This window comes from Phodopus roborovskii, unplaced genomic scaffold (assembly GCF_943737965.1).
Source record: "Phodopus roborovskii unplaced genomic scaffold, PHOROB, whole genome shotgun sequence".
In the NCBI taxonomy this organism is placed as follows: Eukaryota; Metazoa; Chordata; class Mammalia; order Rodentia; family Cricetidae; genus Phodopus; species Phodopus roborovskii.
The window spans coordinates 6,793,273-6,808,389 of NW_026125295.1; the positions used below are offsets into that span (position 1 = coordinate 6,793,273).

At 50.1% G+C, this 15,117-nt stretch overlaps 1 protein-coding gene across 1 annotated transcript in view; it reads left to right on the forward strand.

The window, feature by feature from the left end:
• The window catches only part of Itga9 (integrin subunit alpha 9), a 289,334-nt gene that overhangs the window by 20,961 nt on the left and 253,256 nt on the right, over window positions 1-15,117 (forward strand). Inside the window, exon 4 of the mRNA XM_051202213.1 lies at window positions 7,807-7,930. Coding sequence (XP_051058170.1) covers window positions 7,807-7,930 — 124 coding nt within the window. The remainder of the gene's footprint in view (window positions 1-7,806; window positions 7,931-15,117) is intronic.

Sequence of the window (15,117 nt, forward strand, 5' to 3'; positions counted from 1 at the left end):
CCTGCACACCTCACATCTTGGTGACATTTTTACACATGTACATCTAGGCATCCCCGTGGCCAGCTCCCAGAAGGCTTTGTGCCCTTTCCCAGGCCACTGATGCCCTGTAGGGTGAGCCTCTTCAGAGGACCCAGCTTCTGCCATTGGCTTTCCTCGAAGGCTCTAGGAAGATTTGTGTTTTAAAAGTTCCAGGTCAAGAAGGGAAAATGAGTCCAGCTGCTGCATCTCAGGAGTTTCCTTTGGATCACAGGCCGTCCGTCAAAGCTAGGGTTTTATGGATGTTTGCTCCCAGGGGAAATGGGTTTTCCTCAAGCATACAGGCCGAAAGTTCCCAGCCCCCTCTGAGGAGCTGTGTTCTCTGCTGATATCAGCCCCACCTCAGCACACTTACGCACCCCCAGCATTGCTGGGTCCTTGGAAGAGAGGGGCAGCTGGATGCTGTCACCAGCAATGCCTCCCCAGTGGACACTAGTGTAGGTCTCATTGAACAACCCCTCATGTCTGCTGGCCTTGGATTCCAGTCCTTTAATCCTTGTCTCAGCAAGTCATGGATGATGGCCAAGCCACCACATTCCTCTAGGCATGGTGGCCTGACCCCACAGGGTGATTCAGCCCCAAAGGGCCGGACTCTTGTCTGCCATTCTTGGGAAAGAGAGGGGGAGAAACTAAGTATGTATATTCTCCAGAGGAGGCTCAAAGCCATGACTCAGAACCAAGAGAGAGGAGTGGGCAGCAATGCAGGAGATGCCCCTGCAGGCAGAGTCTGGAGATACACTCACTTCTTGGGGATGCGGAGCCTCAGTGCCCCAGAGAGCTTGTTTGCAAAGGTGCAAGACAAAGACTCAGCACTGTGCCTGTTGGTACAAGACTGGGCCCAGTCTGGGATCTCAGGCATCAGTAAGGAACATGGGAGACATTTGGCACAGGCATCAAAGAGGCAGGGTTGAGTATTTGTAGGAAACGGTGCTGTGGACGACCCTATCTGACTGAGTTAAATTTCTGTCTGACACAATCATTGCTTGCACCCTTCATTTGGTAAGCCACTCCATACGGGCGCTGGGAAAGGACGCAAAGGGTGTCTACAGCTCGCACGTCTCTTGTCCTGTTGAGGTCATATATATATATGATATGGTGTAACACCTTTGCCTTCAAGAATATGAGATGCCTTGAAGGTTTATACACTTTTGTTAGACATTCATGCTACTGGTAAATAAAAAAATCGCCTTCCTGCTAAAATCAGGAGACAGTACCAGAAGTATGTATGAGAACATTGTTGCACAACAGCATCTCTAGGAAGAACTCTTGATTCTGCAGATGCCAAGCTCTGCATCCACTGGCCATGACTCTTCCTCTCGCCCCTGGTTCCTGGTAACCACCACTCTAGTTTTGAAGTGCTCGTCCATATCAGATCCTGGCCAAGCGGAAGCAGGCAGTGTTTGTCTTTTTATGATGTTTTCTTTCATTTGGCGTGGTGTCCTCACGGCTCGGCTCTGTTGTAGCATATAACAGGATTTCTTCCTTTTCTCTTAGGGCCAAGTGATAGTTTATCACGTACGCACACCACGTTTTCTCTATTCATTCGTGTGGCTCCTGATCCTTGCCGTTGGGAACAATGTTGCTATAAACATCAACAAAGATTTGAGACTCATTTTCAGTTTGTTATGGGTGTGTGTATATAGGTGTGTGTGTGTGTGTGTGTGTGTGTGTGTGTGTGTGTAGTGGGATTATCAGATCATGTAGTAATTCGCTTTCCCTCTGAAGTGCACGGACCATTTTGTGTTCGGCCAGCATGCAGAAAGTTCCAGGTACGTTGTTCTTCTGCTCGCTGTCGTCTTGTGGTACTGAAGGTAGAGCTCATAGCTTCGTGCTCGCTAAGCAGGTATCCTGTCACTGAGCCACTCTCCTGGCACAGCCCGTTTACTTTTTAAGCAGCGGCCATCCTGGAGAGTGTGAGGTGATATTTCATGATGTGTTTTGCTTTCCCATGTGTGTATATGTGTTATTAAAATCCTTTTTCTTTTTCTTTAATGTCTCACTTTTGTCTGTGAAATCTTTCGGGGAGGGATCCCAGCCTCACTTCTATCCTGTGCCCATCACACATGTCTTAGTGGCCATGGTGTGGCCTGGATGTGCATAGTGGACTTGGAAGCATGACAAAGGCTTGTCCTTCTGTGCACAGGAAGTGCAGGTGTGTGAGGGTGGCCGGGACAGACAGGCATTTATGACCAAGCCACCCTCCAGGAAGGACGTGTTGTGTTCACACAACAAAGAAAGCCTTCAAAGAGAAGTGGACATTTTCTTCCTCTTTATTCCTTGGGAAGAAAATCAACCCTTCTAACTTGAGATGTGTGAGGCTAAGATTTGGGGTCATGGTAGGACCTCAGCTCTTTCCTAGGGTGACTTGGATGCTGAATTTAAACAGGTTATTGCCTCCTCTTTTCTTTCTCCTCCTCCCCTCCCCATTCTTTTCTTCATCCCCCCTCCTCCCTGTCTTTCTCCCTCTCGCCCCTCCTCTTCCTCTTCCCTTCCTCCCTCTCCTCCTCTTCCTTTCCTCTTTCTCTTCCTCTCTTCTCTTCATCTTCCTCTCCCTCCCTTTCTTCCTCGTCCATGCTGTTTCTTTTTTCCTTTCCTCCCTTCTTCTCAGCTCCCTCTTTTTCTTCCCTCACCTCAAACCCAGGCCTTGTTCACACTCGTAATTACACACTATACCCTGTTCACATTCCTAATCACACTGTTCCTTGTTCACGCTTCCCTACCTCTGAGCTACTGCCACAGCCCGAAGGAAGCTTCCTGGGAATTCTCTGCTTTTCCATTCTTCACTGCTCTGTTCCCTTCCCTACCACTCACTCCCCAAGTTGATCAGTCATGCTGCTTTGCAGTTACATAGAGTCCTGTTGTTTTACTACAGGATGCAGGTCAGACTGATACATGAGTGTGATGATAATCAGGCTAAGAACAGTGTTTTCTTCTTATAATTTATGTTCAGAGTTCCTGTCTGCTTTCTGGAGTAGGGCTTGTCTTTGACCTTTGGTTTCTGTCCTCCCAGAATACCGTAAATTAGATGAGTGTAAAATGAAGTATTTGGGTCTCCTAAATATTCTCCAAGGTCACTCCTAAACAGTTTATGGGATGGCAAATACACAATACAACAAACATCAAGGGATGCTGCCTGTGTACAGCTGGCTGCTGGACCACAGCATCATAAACTTCGGCCCCTCCAACTCAGAATGTGATAGGTAGCAAAGGCTCTCAAGCTGTGAACTGAGTTCTTCAACTAGAGTAAAACTGCCCACCCATGAATGGGTGATCTCAGGGACACAAATGTAGAAACTGAAAGAACTAAGTCAGACCATCCCCCCTCTCCCCACCAAAAATCAATCAGTCAACCCTTCATATCCACGGTTCTGTGTACCTATGGGCTGTGGATTTAACTAATGGTGAGCAAAACTATATTTTAAGATCTGCCTTTACCCTAAGCATGGGCTGACCTCTCTCTTGCCATTGTTCTCTGAATAGTATGAGACAGCAACCCCTGCATGTTTGTGCTGTTACTGTATCTGTAGGGATGATCTGGAGAATGTGGGGCCTGGAGAGATGGCTCAGTGAATGAGCTCACCCTGCCCTGCAAGTGTCAGGACATGAGTTCTAATCCCCATCACCCATGTCAAAAACTGTATGATCACACGTGACTGTAGCTCCCTCATGGGGATGCGGAGCAGACAGTCAGATTCTGGGGACTTTCTGGACAGCCAGCCTCGCTGAAATTGTGGGTTCAGTGATAGACCCTGTCTCAAGGCAGTAGGGCATCACATACAACACACACACATGCATGCACGTACGCACGCTCGCGCGCGCGCACACACACACACACATACACACACAAACACACACACATACAACACGCATGAGCACACACGCACACATGCATACTCTCACACACACTCACACACAGAAAGACACTCACACACATACACACACACACGCACGCACGCACACACGCGCACACACACGAAGGCTGTCTCTATGTGGAAGTGTGGGGTAATTACCTCATGATCATTCCTGTTTCCCACTGCATGCTGTTTCCATTTGCTGAGAGATCAGAAATGTGTGGGGGCTTTTTGGTTTTTGTCTTGCTTGTTTGGTTTATTTATTTATTTATTTATTTATTGCATAAAATAACTATCACACGGGCAGGAAAGATGACGGTGTTGAGTAGGAGTAACAGGCAATCCCTCTGTTGTGTGGGCATGATCAGCTCGCCAGCGCCGTGCGGGCTGTGTCACAGTGAAGAGTGGCTTGTCAGGGGCCCTGGTGGCAGCTCCATCGGAGGACAGAAGAGCAAAGATAACACTGGTCTCATCATACCCTGAACGGGGAAGAGCCAGCACCAGGAGGCCTTGGGTGTCTCAGTCCAGCTAGGCCTCATGGGAAGGGCTACAAGACATCCAACCGCCCTGTGTCTCGGGCAGGAGTCGGCACTCGCAGGATGGAACAGTTTCATAGAGAGATGTGGCTCAGGGACCACGGGCCCTAGTCCTGTTCTCTGCATCCATTGTGTTACTCAGCCACTCTGCTGCTCAGCGCTCCCATAAAGGAAATGAGAGTCTGGGCCACAGAGATGGCTGCACATGTAAAAGTGCTTGCCGTGTCAACCTGGGGACCTGAGTTCCATCCCTGGATCCACACAAAGGTAGGAGGAGACACCCGGCTTTTAAACAGCATTCAACTGGGGCTTGTGTACAGCTTCAGAGGGTTAGTCATGGAGGGGAGCATGATGGCAGGCAGTAGCTGAGAGCCTACACCCTGGTCCATAGGCAGAAAGAGGGAGAGGGAGAGGGAGATGGAGGGGGAGGGGAGAGGGAGGGAGAGGGAGGGGGAGAGGAGAGAGAGGGAGAGAGGGAAGGGGAGGGGGAGGGAGGAAAACTCTGGGTCAGCATGGGCTTTTGACAGTGACACACTTCCTCCAACAAGGCCACACCTTCTGATCCTTCTAATCCTACTCAAACAGTTCCACTCTCTGATAACTAGGCATTCAAATATATGACCCTATGGGGCCCATCCTTATTCCAACCACCACAACCATCAAATCAAAGCGGGGGCTCTGTCATCTCCGGCAATGGGTGGTAGAAGTCACCGGCTGAGCGGCAGCTTGCCGAATGCCATGACTCACTGCAACAGTGTGTAAAGGAAGCAAACCGCCCGCAGAGGAGGCTCAGACTGTGAAGTGCCTGCTGGCCAAGCCCTAGGACCTGAGTGCAGTGCTCAGTACCCTCATAAAAACGTTGGCCTGGTAGGAATGGCTGTAATCCCAGCACCGAGGAGGTTGAGTCAGGCGGATTTGGCGGCCAGCCAGTCCAAGCTGAATTGGTGAGCTCAAGGTAAAAATGAAGACACTGCCCCCACAAAAAACTAGATAGCAGATGTCTTGAGGAATGAAACTTGAGGTTGAGGTCTGGTCTGTACACACATGTGAGCGCGTGCACAGGCACACACACACCCATGCACGCGCGCGCGCGCACACACACACACACACAATCAAAACAAAACAAAACACAAAATAGAATCTCTGATTATTTTAATATTCGTTATTTTAAGAAAATATATCCATTGTCCCGAACAAAGTGAGCTGGTACCAGTGTGAGGGATTCTCACCTGAGAGAAGGAGCCAGCTGGGCTGTGAATTCCCCCTGTCCCATGGAGAATGTCCCGCCACAATGGGACCAGAGGTCACATCCCAGCACAAAGCAGCGAGGTGTTCTGCAGGTTGGGATGAGCCAGGTCTGTGCTCTGGCTGGTGGCCCTGGGTCTCTGAATAGAAACTGGTCAGCCTCAGTGTTTGTCTCTTCAGAAGTTTGACCCTGGAAAGCTGACTGAGGGCCACCTGTACCTGTTCTCCTCACGTACATGGTACTCTGGTTCATCTACCCTCCATCCGGAACCTTCCCTCTGCCGCTCCTCCTTGTCTTACCTCTCCCCACAGAGCTCCTTCTGACTGGCCTTGGAAGGCATCCAGCACCTGGCACTGGGGAGCCGTCCTTACTAAGGGTTTGGGGACACAGTGGTGTGTACTTACCAAAGCTTAAGGGTTCATTTGAGATGCGTGCTGCTGGGCACTAAATCACTTCAGTAGATGGACCAGTTTTATAAACTACTAATTTAAGATGTGTTACATTTGTTCATGCTGCGGAACATTTGTTTGGTGATGTGAAGATGTGTTGCGTTCTTTTCTGTTGCATTTGTTCCGTGGCCTGACTGAAATACGTGATTGGTCTAGTAAAGAGTTGAACGGCCAATAGCTAGCCAGGAGAAAGGATAGGCATGGCTGGCAGGCAGAGAGAATAAATAGGAGGAGAAATCTGGGGAAAGGCATTTAGGAGTGAAAAGAGGAGGAGGAGAGGCCTCCAGGGGCAGCCACCCACCCACCCAGACACCCACCCAGCCACCCAGCCACCCACCCAGCCACCCACCCAGCCACCCACCCACCCAGCCACTCAGCCACCCAGCCAGCCAGCCACCCAGCCACCCACCCAGCCACCCAGCCAGCCACCCAGCCACCCAGCCAGCCAGCCAGCCACCCACCCACCCATCCAGCCACCCAGCCACTCAGCCAGCCAGCCAGCCACCCAGCCACCCAGCCACCCAGCCACTCAGCCATCCAGCCAGCCACCCACCCAGCCACCCAGCCATCCAGCCACCCAGCCACCCACCTAGCCACCCACCCAGCCACCCAGCCACCCAGCCAGCCAGCCACCCACCCAGCCACTCAGCCACCCAGCCACCCAGCCACCCAGCCAGCCAGCCACCCAGCCAGCCACCCAGCCACAGAGTAAGGAGGAAAGAAAGGTTTGTAGGATAAAGATGAAAGCCCAGAGGCAAAAGGTAGATGGGATAATATAAGTTAAGAAAAGCTGGCTAGAAATAAGCCAAGCTAAGGCCAGGCATTCATAAGGAAGAAAAAGACTCCGTATACTTTATTTGGGAGTTGGATGGTGGGCTCCCAAAGAGCAAACGGTTAAAGAGTTAAAAACAAAATACAAAAACAAAACAAACAAAACAGTTCAGCAGCAAACATCTGTTTCCAGTTAAGGAGGTGCATGCTGTGTCTCTGCAGGTAAAAATCTAAGAATAGTTTCTCCTCCCCCCAACGCTTGTCACCTAGTCCTTCTTCCCTTCGGTCAGCTCTCTATGCCGCCTTCCATTCCCATGCCCTGTCCAGTCCAAAGCAAGCGACATCTCTCCCTGGGGGCTGGGGCGCTACCCACTTCTATCCTGCCTACCTGCAGGCTCTGTGTGGCAGATGAGGGAACTGTAAATTGGGTCACACCACACACCTGCAGAGGCTGTATCCTGGTTTGCCATTGCCCATCCACTGGAATCGGCCAAGTCCTCTGGGGCCGGGCTCCCTCTCACCTCCTCTTTAGACCCTCCCCACTCACCTTTCTTCCCCTGGAACCTCCTAATCTATCTCAATGCTCATTTCCTGCACACCAAATGCTCCTCTTCCTGGAAATGTCTTCCTCTTGCGCTTACTGTGGAGAGCGCTGCACCACGCTGTGCCTCTGCCTAGACGCCCGACTTCTCTCACCCACTGACTCCAGTCTCCTTTCATTGTATCCCCACACTCAGTCCCAGCTATGGGAGTCGTTATTAGTTATTATTATTATCTTCATGATCACTGTCATTATTATTTTGGGCTCATGTCTCTCTCCTGCCAGTGGCCTCCCAGGAGCTGGTTCCCCTTCATTCCAGTTTTCTGACGCCTTGGTGTGAACTTTCTCTTCTTACTCTCTCTCTCTGTCCCTTCAGGCCTGTGCCCATCGCTGGAAGAACATCTACTATGAAACAGACCACATCCTGCCCCATGGATTCTGCTACCTCATCCCATCCAACCTCCAGGCCAAGGGCAAGGTGCTGATCCCCTGCTATGAAGGTGAGTCGGGGTCGGTTCTCCCCAGTGCCCTCCTAGCTGGGTGACTTCAACAGCCCCTCAGCCCTCGCCCTCCACACCACCCCCTTAGCATTTCCCTGGCTTTCTGCTCGGCGACATGATTGTCTCCGGATTGATTCTGGCATCAAAGTCCTGTCCGGGGAAGAGGCAAACTGCAAAGGGGGCACTGGTCCAGACCCTATCCAGCCCGGCCTGTTCCTCCACACAGAGCCCATGGTGCTCTTTACCAAGTTCCAGGAACAAGTTTTGGCCAAGCCATCCAGTGCTTCCCTTAAGGTTCCTGGCACTGACGACCATCAAAGTGTCTTGGGAAACTTACTGTCCTCTTCTGGGCCTGAGTTTCTCTACCAGAAATGCCAAGAGCTGGTCCACAGCTCCCCTGCAATGTCAGGATGGTCATGGGACTTCCACACAACTCCTGAATGTTCTGGGCTGGAGAAAGGCGATCCAGTATCCATAAGGCAACAGCGTGGCAGAAGTTGATCACCCAGCTCCAATTACTCAGTCATCTCATGAGATCCTACTTGTGATTGTCATTGAGTGTTCTGGAACCACACAGAGGCACAGCCCTTGGGTCTGAGGAACAGTTTATGTCAGTCAGCCATCACTGCTTAACAACACATTTTCATCGCAAACAATGATAAACATGGGTGGCTTTTCACTTGTGCAGGCCAGACAGGCTGGGATCAGCGGAGCTGGGTGGGCTCTGAATGCAGGTTCAGTTCAGGTCCATCTCACTTGTTCCGAGTCCAGAGCCACACAGGGTGAGCTGTGAGAGCACAGTGACCACTTGGGGACGTCTACAGTGCCCTGCTTCAGAACTGCAAGTGCTCGGGCAAAGCTAAGCTATTGCTCAGCCGGTTGAGTCTGAGCCTTAGATGCGTGCTGGTGGCTTGCACTCTCTCCTTTCCCAGCCCCGCTCTGGTGGCTGAGCCAACTCCCTCTCTAAGTGCAAGGCTCTTTGGTTTCTAGTTGCCTCTCACTTGTTTGAAAAGACGTCTCACTGGCCTGGGCCCACACCGCCTTGTGCTTCCCTGGGCTTTCTTAGGTTTTGCACTGGTGGCCATCAAGAGAGTCTTGACGCTGTGTGGACATTGTAAATCATTTTGGGTTTTTTTTGTCTCATGATGGGAACCCCAGGGCACAATTTAGAACTCAGAAGGCCCAAGCAGGATGTCCTGTGAGCTGTTCTCTACAGAAAATCCAACAGGGACATGACACAGGGCATTGGCCTCTTCTGGTGTGAGGAAGGGCCATGTTCGTAGCTGCCTCTCTTCCCTGCCTGAAGAGCCTGGTTGGCCCTGGCTGGGCCAGGTGGGAAGACTAAAACGCTGTTTGCCTCCATATTGTCCTAATGGAAGAACTTCATCTTACAGACGGTGGTGATATAGCCAGGGAAGAGTGATTGATTGCATAGCATGCCTGAAGTCCCAGGATTTTTATCCTCCAGGCTAGCCAGGGCTTATGATCCCTGTCTCAATTACAAACAAACGAATACATGAATAAGTAAATAAAAATCATGTCATCAGTCAAGGGTGGAGCCCATGAGCATCACGCCAGGACATCAGGTGCTCGCTGGCCGATCTCATTACCTCCCATGTCCCACACAGCTCACTGCTAAAAAGCAAACCCACATGGAACGGGCCTGACCTCGGTTTGTAGCCAGAGGCCACCATTTCAGCTGAGCCCTAGCTCATGTGCGACTCCACAAGTGAGACGACAATATTCCTTAGCCTGTGCTGGGAAGATTCACAGTTGTTATGCAGAGGTAGCTAAGGGAGGCAGGCTCAGCCCAAGGGACTCCAGCTTTGCTTGGTTCTCGACTCCACAGTGATCAGATGGAGCCGGGGTAGACATTAACAAGATGGTTTTGCTCCCGCCAGCCACCTGACTTTCTTCCTTCAGGACAGACACACATTCTAATTTGTCCTTTGGCAAAGCAAACAGTAATGGGTGGGGCTGGTATAGGATCCTGGGACAGAGAGCAGCTGCTTAGGAAAAGTGAGGAATGGACAATGGTTCTATGTCCTCACATCTGTAAAATGAGAGGGCTGGCGACACTCAGATCTCTCTAGAAGACTGGGCCGGTGAGGGGGGTAGGGGTGGGGGCGGGCCACAGTGAGAGGGCCCTTGCCTGTACTGTTGGTTTTGGAGGCCTCTACTTCCCTGTTTTGTGGTCTAAATGAAACCAACTCGGGCTCCCAAAACAGCCATTCTTTTCTCTTAATGTGGAAAATCTCAGTGTCGAAAGCTACCCGCCCCAGGTGGGGAATCACATTATGGTCAAGGACAATGGAAGCGTTTAGTGTTTAACAGAGTCTTTCAGATGTCCCAGACCAGCTTGCTAGGTGTGTCAAGGTCCAGAGGGATAAGCGTGGTTCACTGTGTGGGAGTGGACGGATGACTGACAGTGTCTGGAACAAAGCTCAGGATCCCAAGTCCCGGTGACGGAGTCCTGACCCTCCAGCTCCCTCTTATGAACTTGGTCTGCGGCTGTTAAGTGATCAATCAATACGTCTCAGTGTCTGGCATGTATCCGCTAACATGGTATACGCTGAGCACATCACGTATGTTAATATGCTTGTCATATGCCATTGCGCTGGGCTTAACTAAGCAATGCTTGTTTTTCACTGTAAGGTGACTGAGCCCATTTAGTTTTGTTCCGTGCCTGACAGGCATCAGATAGACGCAGTCCCAGGAGACAGGGCATCGGGACATGGGGGTAGAACAGAGAGAAGGGGGTGTCTGAGTCTTGGAAGACAACCAATGGGAATGGGGAGGGGTATGGGAGGGTAATGGGGGGGGATGTGAGGACAGCGTGCACTAATACATGTATGAGGGATGGAGAGTTGGTTCATGGTTAAAGTGCCTGCCACCAGAGTTCAGGTCCCCATGTAAATGCTGGTGAATGCGGCACAGCCATGGAAGGAAGAGGCAGAAGAGGCCTCACCTGGCTGGTGAGGCTAGCAGTTGTGATGAGCTCTGGGTTTGATTGGGAGGTCCTGCGTTGATGAGCTCTGGGTTTGATTGGGAGGCCCTGCATCAATGGATATGGCAGAACAGCACTTGAGGATGATTCCTGATGCTGATCTTGACACGCATGCATGCACAATATGCACATGAACGTATGCATACCCACATACACACATGCACGGTACATACATATGAAAAGCTACATGCCTGAAAATGTCATAATTAAACTTATTTTTTTTTACAATTATTAAAAATCAGATTCAAAACAGAAATCTCCCGCTTGCAGGAGAGAACACAGGAAATACCGCGTTTGAGCATTGATGCTGTGTAGGACTGAACTCCCAGACTACACACGCTCTGTTGGGTACCTCTCCCCAAGGGCTTGAGCTGCATCCAAGCTCAAGGGGGCGTTAAGGCAGGATCATTCCATTGTATGACTGAGGGGATTGAAATCTGCGGAAGGCTTCCAGTCTGTGTCAGTCAGGGAAGCGAGGGGCAGAGGAAGTCTCCTGTAAGTCATGGCAGCCAGCAGGGGGCAGGGGCAGGGGCAGGGGCAGGGGCAGGAGAGGCTCCTGCTTCCAGGTTCACTTCCTGTGTGGTGCTCACAGAATGCAGGGCTGCTAAGGCAGTCTTGACAGAGGCTAACACTGCCTCCTCCTTGGCATAGTTAAAGCTCCTGCCTGCTCTGCAGTGGGGGTGCGTGCTGGCATGGCTCCATCCCTCTTTGGGTTGTTGTGGGGAGCTCACAGGAAAGCTCAGATGACCATACTCAAGAGAGCCTACCTGTTGGACTGTAGTGTGGAAGCTCCTGGTAGGGCTTCCGAGGGTCCGCTGTGCAATCGTAGGAAGATCGGAAGGTTAGTTCCTCAAAGTCTCTGCGTGTGGGTCACCTTTCCAAAATGTCTAGAGCTACTTTTGTTTTATTAAAAAAATAATTTATTGTCAAGAGGTGGTGCACATGTCCTTAATCCCAGCACTCAGGAGGCAGAGACAGATGGATCTCTGAGTTCGAGGCCAGCCTGGTCTACAGAGTGAGTTCCAGGACAGCCAGGGCTACACAGAAAAACCCTGCCTCAAAACAAACAAACAAACAAACAAAACCCCAAACAACAACAACAACAAGACAAACAAGCAAGAGAGATTTTAATTTTGCCTCTCTCTCTCTCTCTCTCTCTCTCTCTCTCTGTGTGTGTGTGTGTGTGTGTGTACATGAGTAAAGATGCCCACGAAAGCCAGAAGGGGGCGTCAGATTCCCCGCTGCTGAATTTACAGGGGGTTTTGAGTCACCTGACTTGGGCTTTCTGTGAGAGCAGTGCACACTTTTAACCGCTGAGCCATCTCTCCTGTCCCTCAGGCCTTGGGTTTGGCACAGAACATTTTTCTCTGGCTTCTCAGGTGCTTCCTGCTGGATGGGAGAGGCTACCAAAATACCCTGCTGGGACCAGGAAATACAGAAGGAATTGGAAATAAAAAGAGTAGGGCATAGAGCAAGATAAACTCACAGAGCATCCCTTCAGCAACACGTTAAGTTTACATTTGTCTCGTACAAGGACAGTATCATTGTGCACATATGCTGTCTTTGTCAGAACGTGGGAGAAGATAAGAACAAAGGGGAGTGACTTGGGGACACTACCTGACATTAGTGACTGTTAAATATACCAGAAATGTTTAATTTATTATTATTTTTAATCCCGTGTGTGTGCGCGTGCCTGTGTACACGCTCTCTCCAATGTGAGTGCAGCTTCCCTGGAGGCTGGAGGTCAGAGGTATCAGATCCCCCAAACCATGTCTCCAGCCACCACACCAGGGTATTTTAAGCTTCCCAAAACTTAAGTCAGTACATGTGATAAAATCAAGTACAGCCCCTTCTTTCATCCTTTACCCTTGAACTCACCAAGGCAAAAAGCCAGAGTCGGCAGGAGACTGCAGAGAGCCCATCTTGTTATTGTGATGGGAAAAATCTCATGAGTCTGGGGCAACCTGAGGGCAGCCTGGGAAAATTAGCAAAGAGCGTTCACTGATCTGAGGTGCAGTTAGAAGGCCAGCGAGACGCTCCGCCGGTAAAGGCGGTCCCCGCCGAGCCCTGCCACCTGAATTTGAGCCCCAGGCCTCACAGGGTGGAAGGAGAGAACGGATTCCGTTGTTGTCCTCTGGCCTCCACACGTATGTGGTGGCATGTGCACAGGCTCCTGCCCCACAGATAGCAATGGTGGTACCCACTGTATTTCAGGATGTGGTGCTGCCCGCCAATCACATGACTGACAAGTGTCTGTTCCTCCTTTCCAATTTGCAGAAGCTTGGAAAGTTTCTGTGTCGTCTCCTGTAAATTGGGGAGATTGGTACCTCCTGATGAGGTTTTTTTTTTTTTTTTTAAGTGCCTAAAACAGTTCCAAGCTCAACAAATGAGAGTTTCCAGTGATGTGATATTCTCAGAAGGTGTTCAGTGAATGCTTCTTCAGTGAACTGGTAGCTAAGGCCGAGAGCTGGGTCCCATTAAGTAGTCTGAAGAGCCTTGGAAGGTCTGTAATTGTTGGTGGACTTTGGCCTCACTGTGGAATTCTAAGTCCTCCTGCCTCAGCCTCCCAGGAGTTAGAGTCACAGGCATGTGCCACCGTGCCTGGAGTATACTTTCTTAGCTGGCTTTGAAGATCTCATTTGTGCAACCTCTTGAAGTTCTCTGCCCCGATTGCTGTGGAGGATCTGGTGTTGTGTGTAAATGCTCTTAAGTTTGAATTTGGAGGGGTCAGAATCAATCTCATTTTTTACTGCTTTAAAGTTGAGTTTTCAAGTGTTCTGCAGCGTCCAGTGTGCTCGGAGCAGCTGGCTGTTTACATCTCATGTGCATTTCTTAAGGCAGTAGTCATTCCCAGAGAAGGAGCCAGACCCAGGCATTCAATTGTGAAGGCATTTGCTCTTCTCCTCTTAATGCAGAAGGCCAGGACCCCACAGGGGATAAAAATCAATCACGATCCATTTACAAATCAAAAGCATTTGAGGTTTGGGTGGCTTTTTCTTTTGTTTTAGAAGGAATTGTAAAGGGCTAAGCTCATCCATTTAAAAATTCAAGAAGCCCCATCCATTTTTATTAAATAATGAGCTCCGCTGTTACACAGGGCTTTCTGCTTTCCAAAGAGGATGCTGTTCTGTATTTTGTCTAGGTAAGAAGATGGTCCTGGGGCTGGAGAAATGGGTCTGTTGGTAAAGTGTTTGCTGCATAGGTGTGAGAACTCCACTCAACCCTCTCGAACCTATATTAAAAAAATAAAAAGCCAGTTTCAAAATGCACACTGTATTCCAGCTCTGAAGGAACACAGCAGGAGGATCCCGGGCTCAATGTTCACTGGTCAGCCAGCCTAGGTGATCTGGAGAGCTGCACGTTCATTGAGAGGTCTGTCTCAGAGTTAGGGGATGGGTGGCTGAAGAAGACCCCTGATGTTAGCATGTCACCTCCACATGCATGAATGTACACACACATGTGCATTTACACACACAGAGACATGGACACACATATGCACACACACACACACACAACACAACACAAGAAATGGAGACCCCACAGGACAGTCAGGGCTAAAAGGAGGCCAGAGGTCTCTGCAAATAGGCCTGGGAGTCAAGGATTCTAAGTTTCTTCTTGGAGCCAAGACTTTTGGGGCAAAAATGGATTCTATACGTCAAATAAGTTTCCACACACTGTGTGGTTGAGTGTTTAAATTACATCTTCTAACGTTACAGATGTCCACATTTTCCGAGTCTGTCCTAAAAGTGTCTGTCTGTGTGGCTGAGTGTCTTGGGGAACGTTGTCAGGGAAGCGCCCAGACTAGATTCACCTGATAATTATTAAGTACCTGCCCAGTGCTGGGAGTTGGGATAGGATACAATTTGTAATCGTATTTGTGATCACATCATTTTGGGGTCAGCATTTTTCTTGTAGTTTTATGAGAATGAGTCCTGCCACGTACGCCCTGTAAGCCCTGCTTTCCCTGGAGCTCACTGTGTCCTGGGGCTGGCTTTGAACCCATGCTGGCCTCCTGGCTTTGCCTCCTGGGTGTTACAACTGCAGGTGTATGTCACCCCGCCTGGCTGGGGTCAGAGTTCATAGCCAAGTTGTAGAGATGAGAAAACAGGTTCAGGGGAGGTTGATGAAGGTCTTATTGAGGATATATTGAGCACAGGGTGAGTCGTGGGTCTTTTCTGTT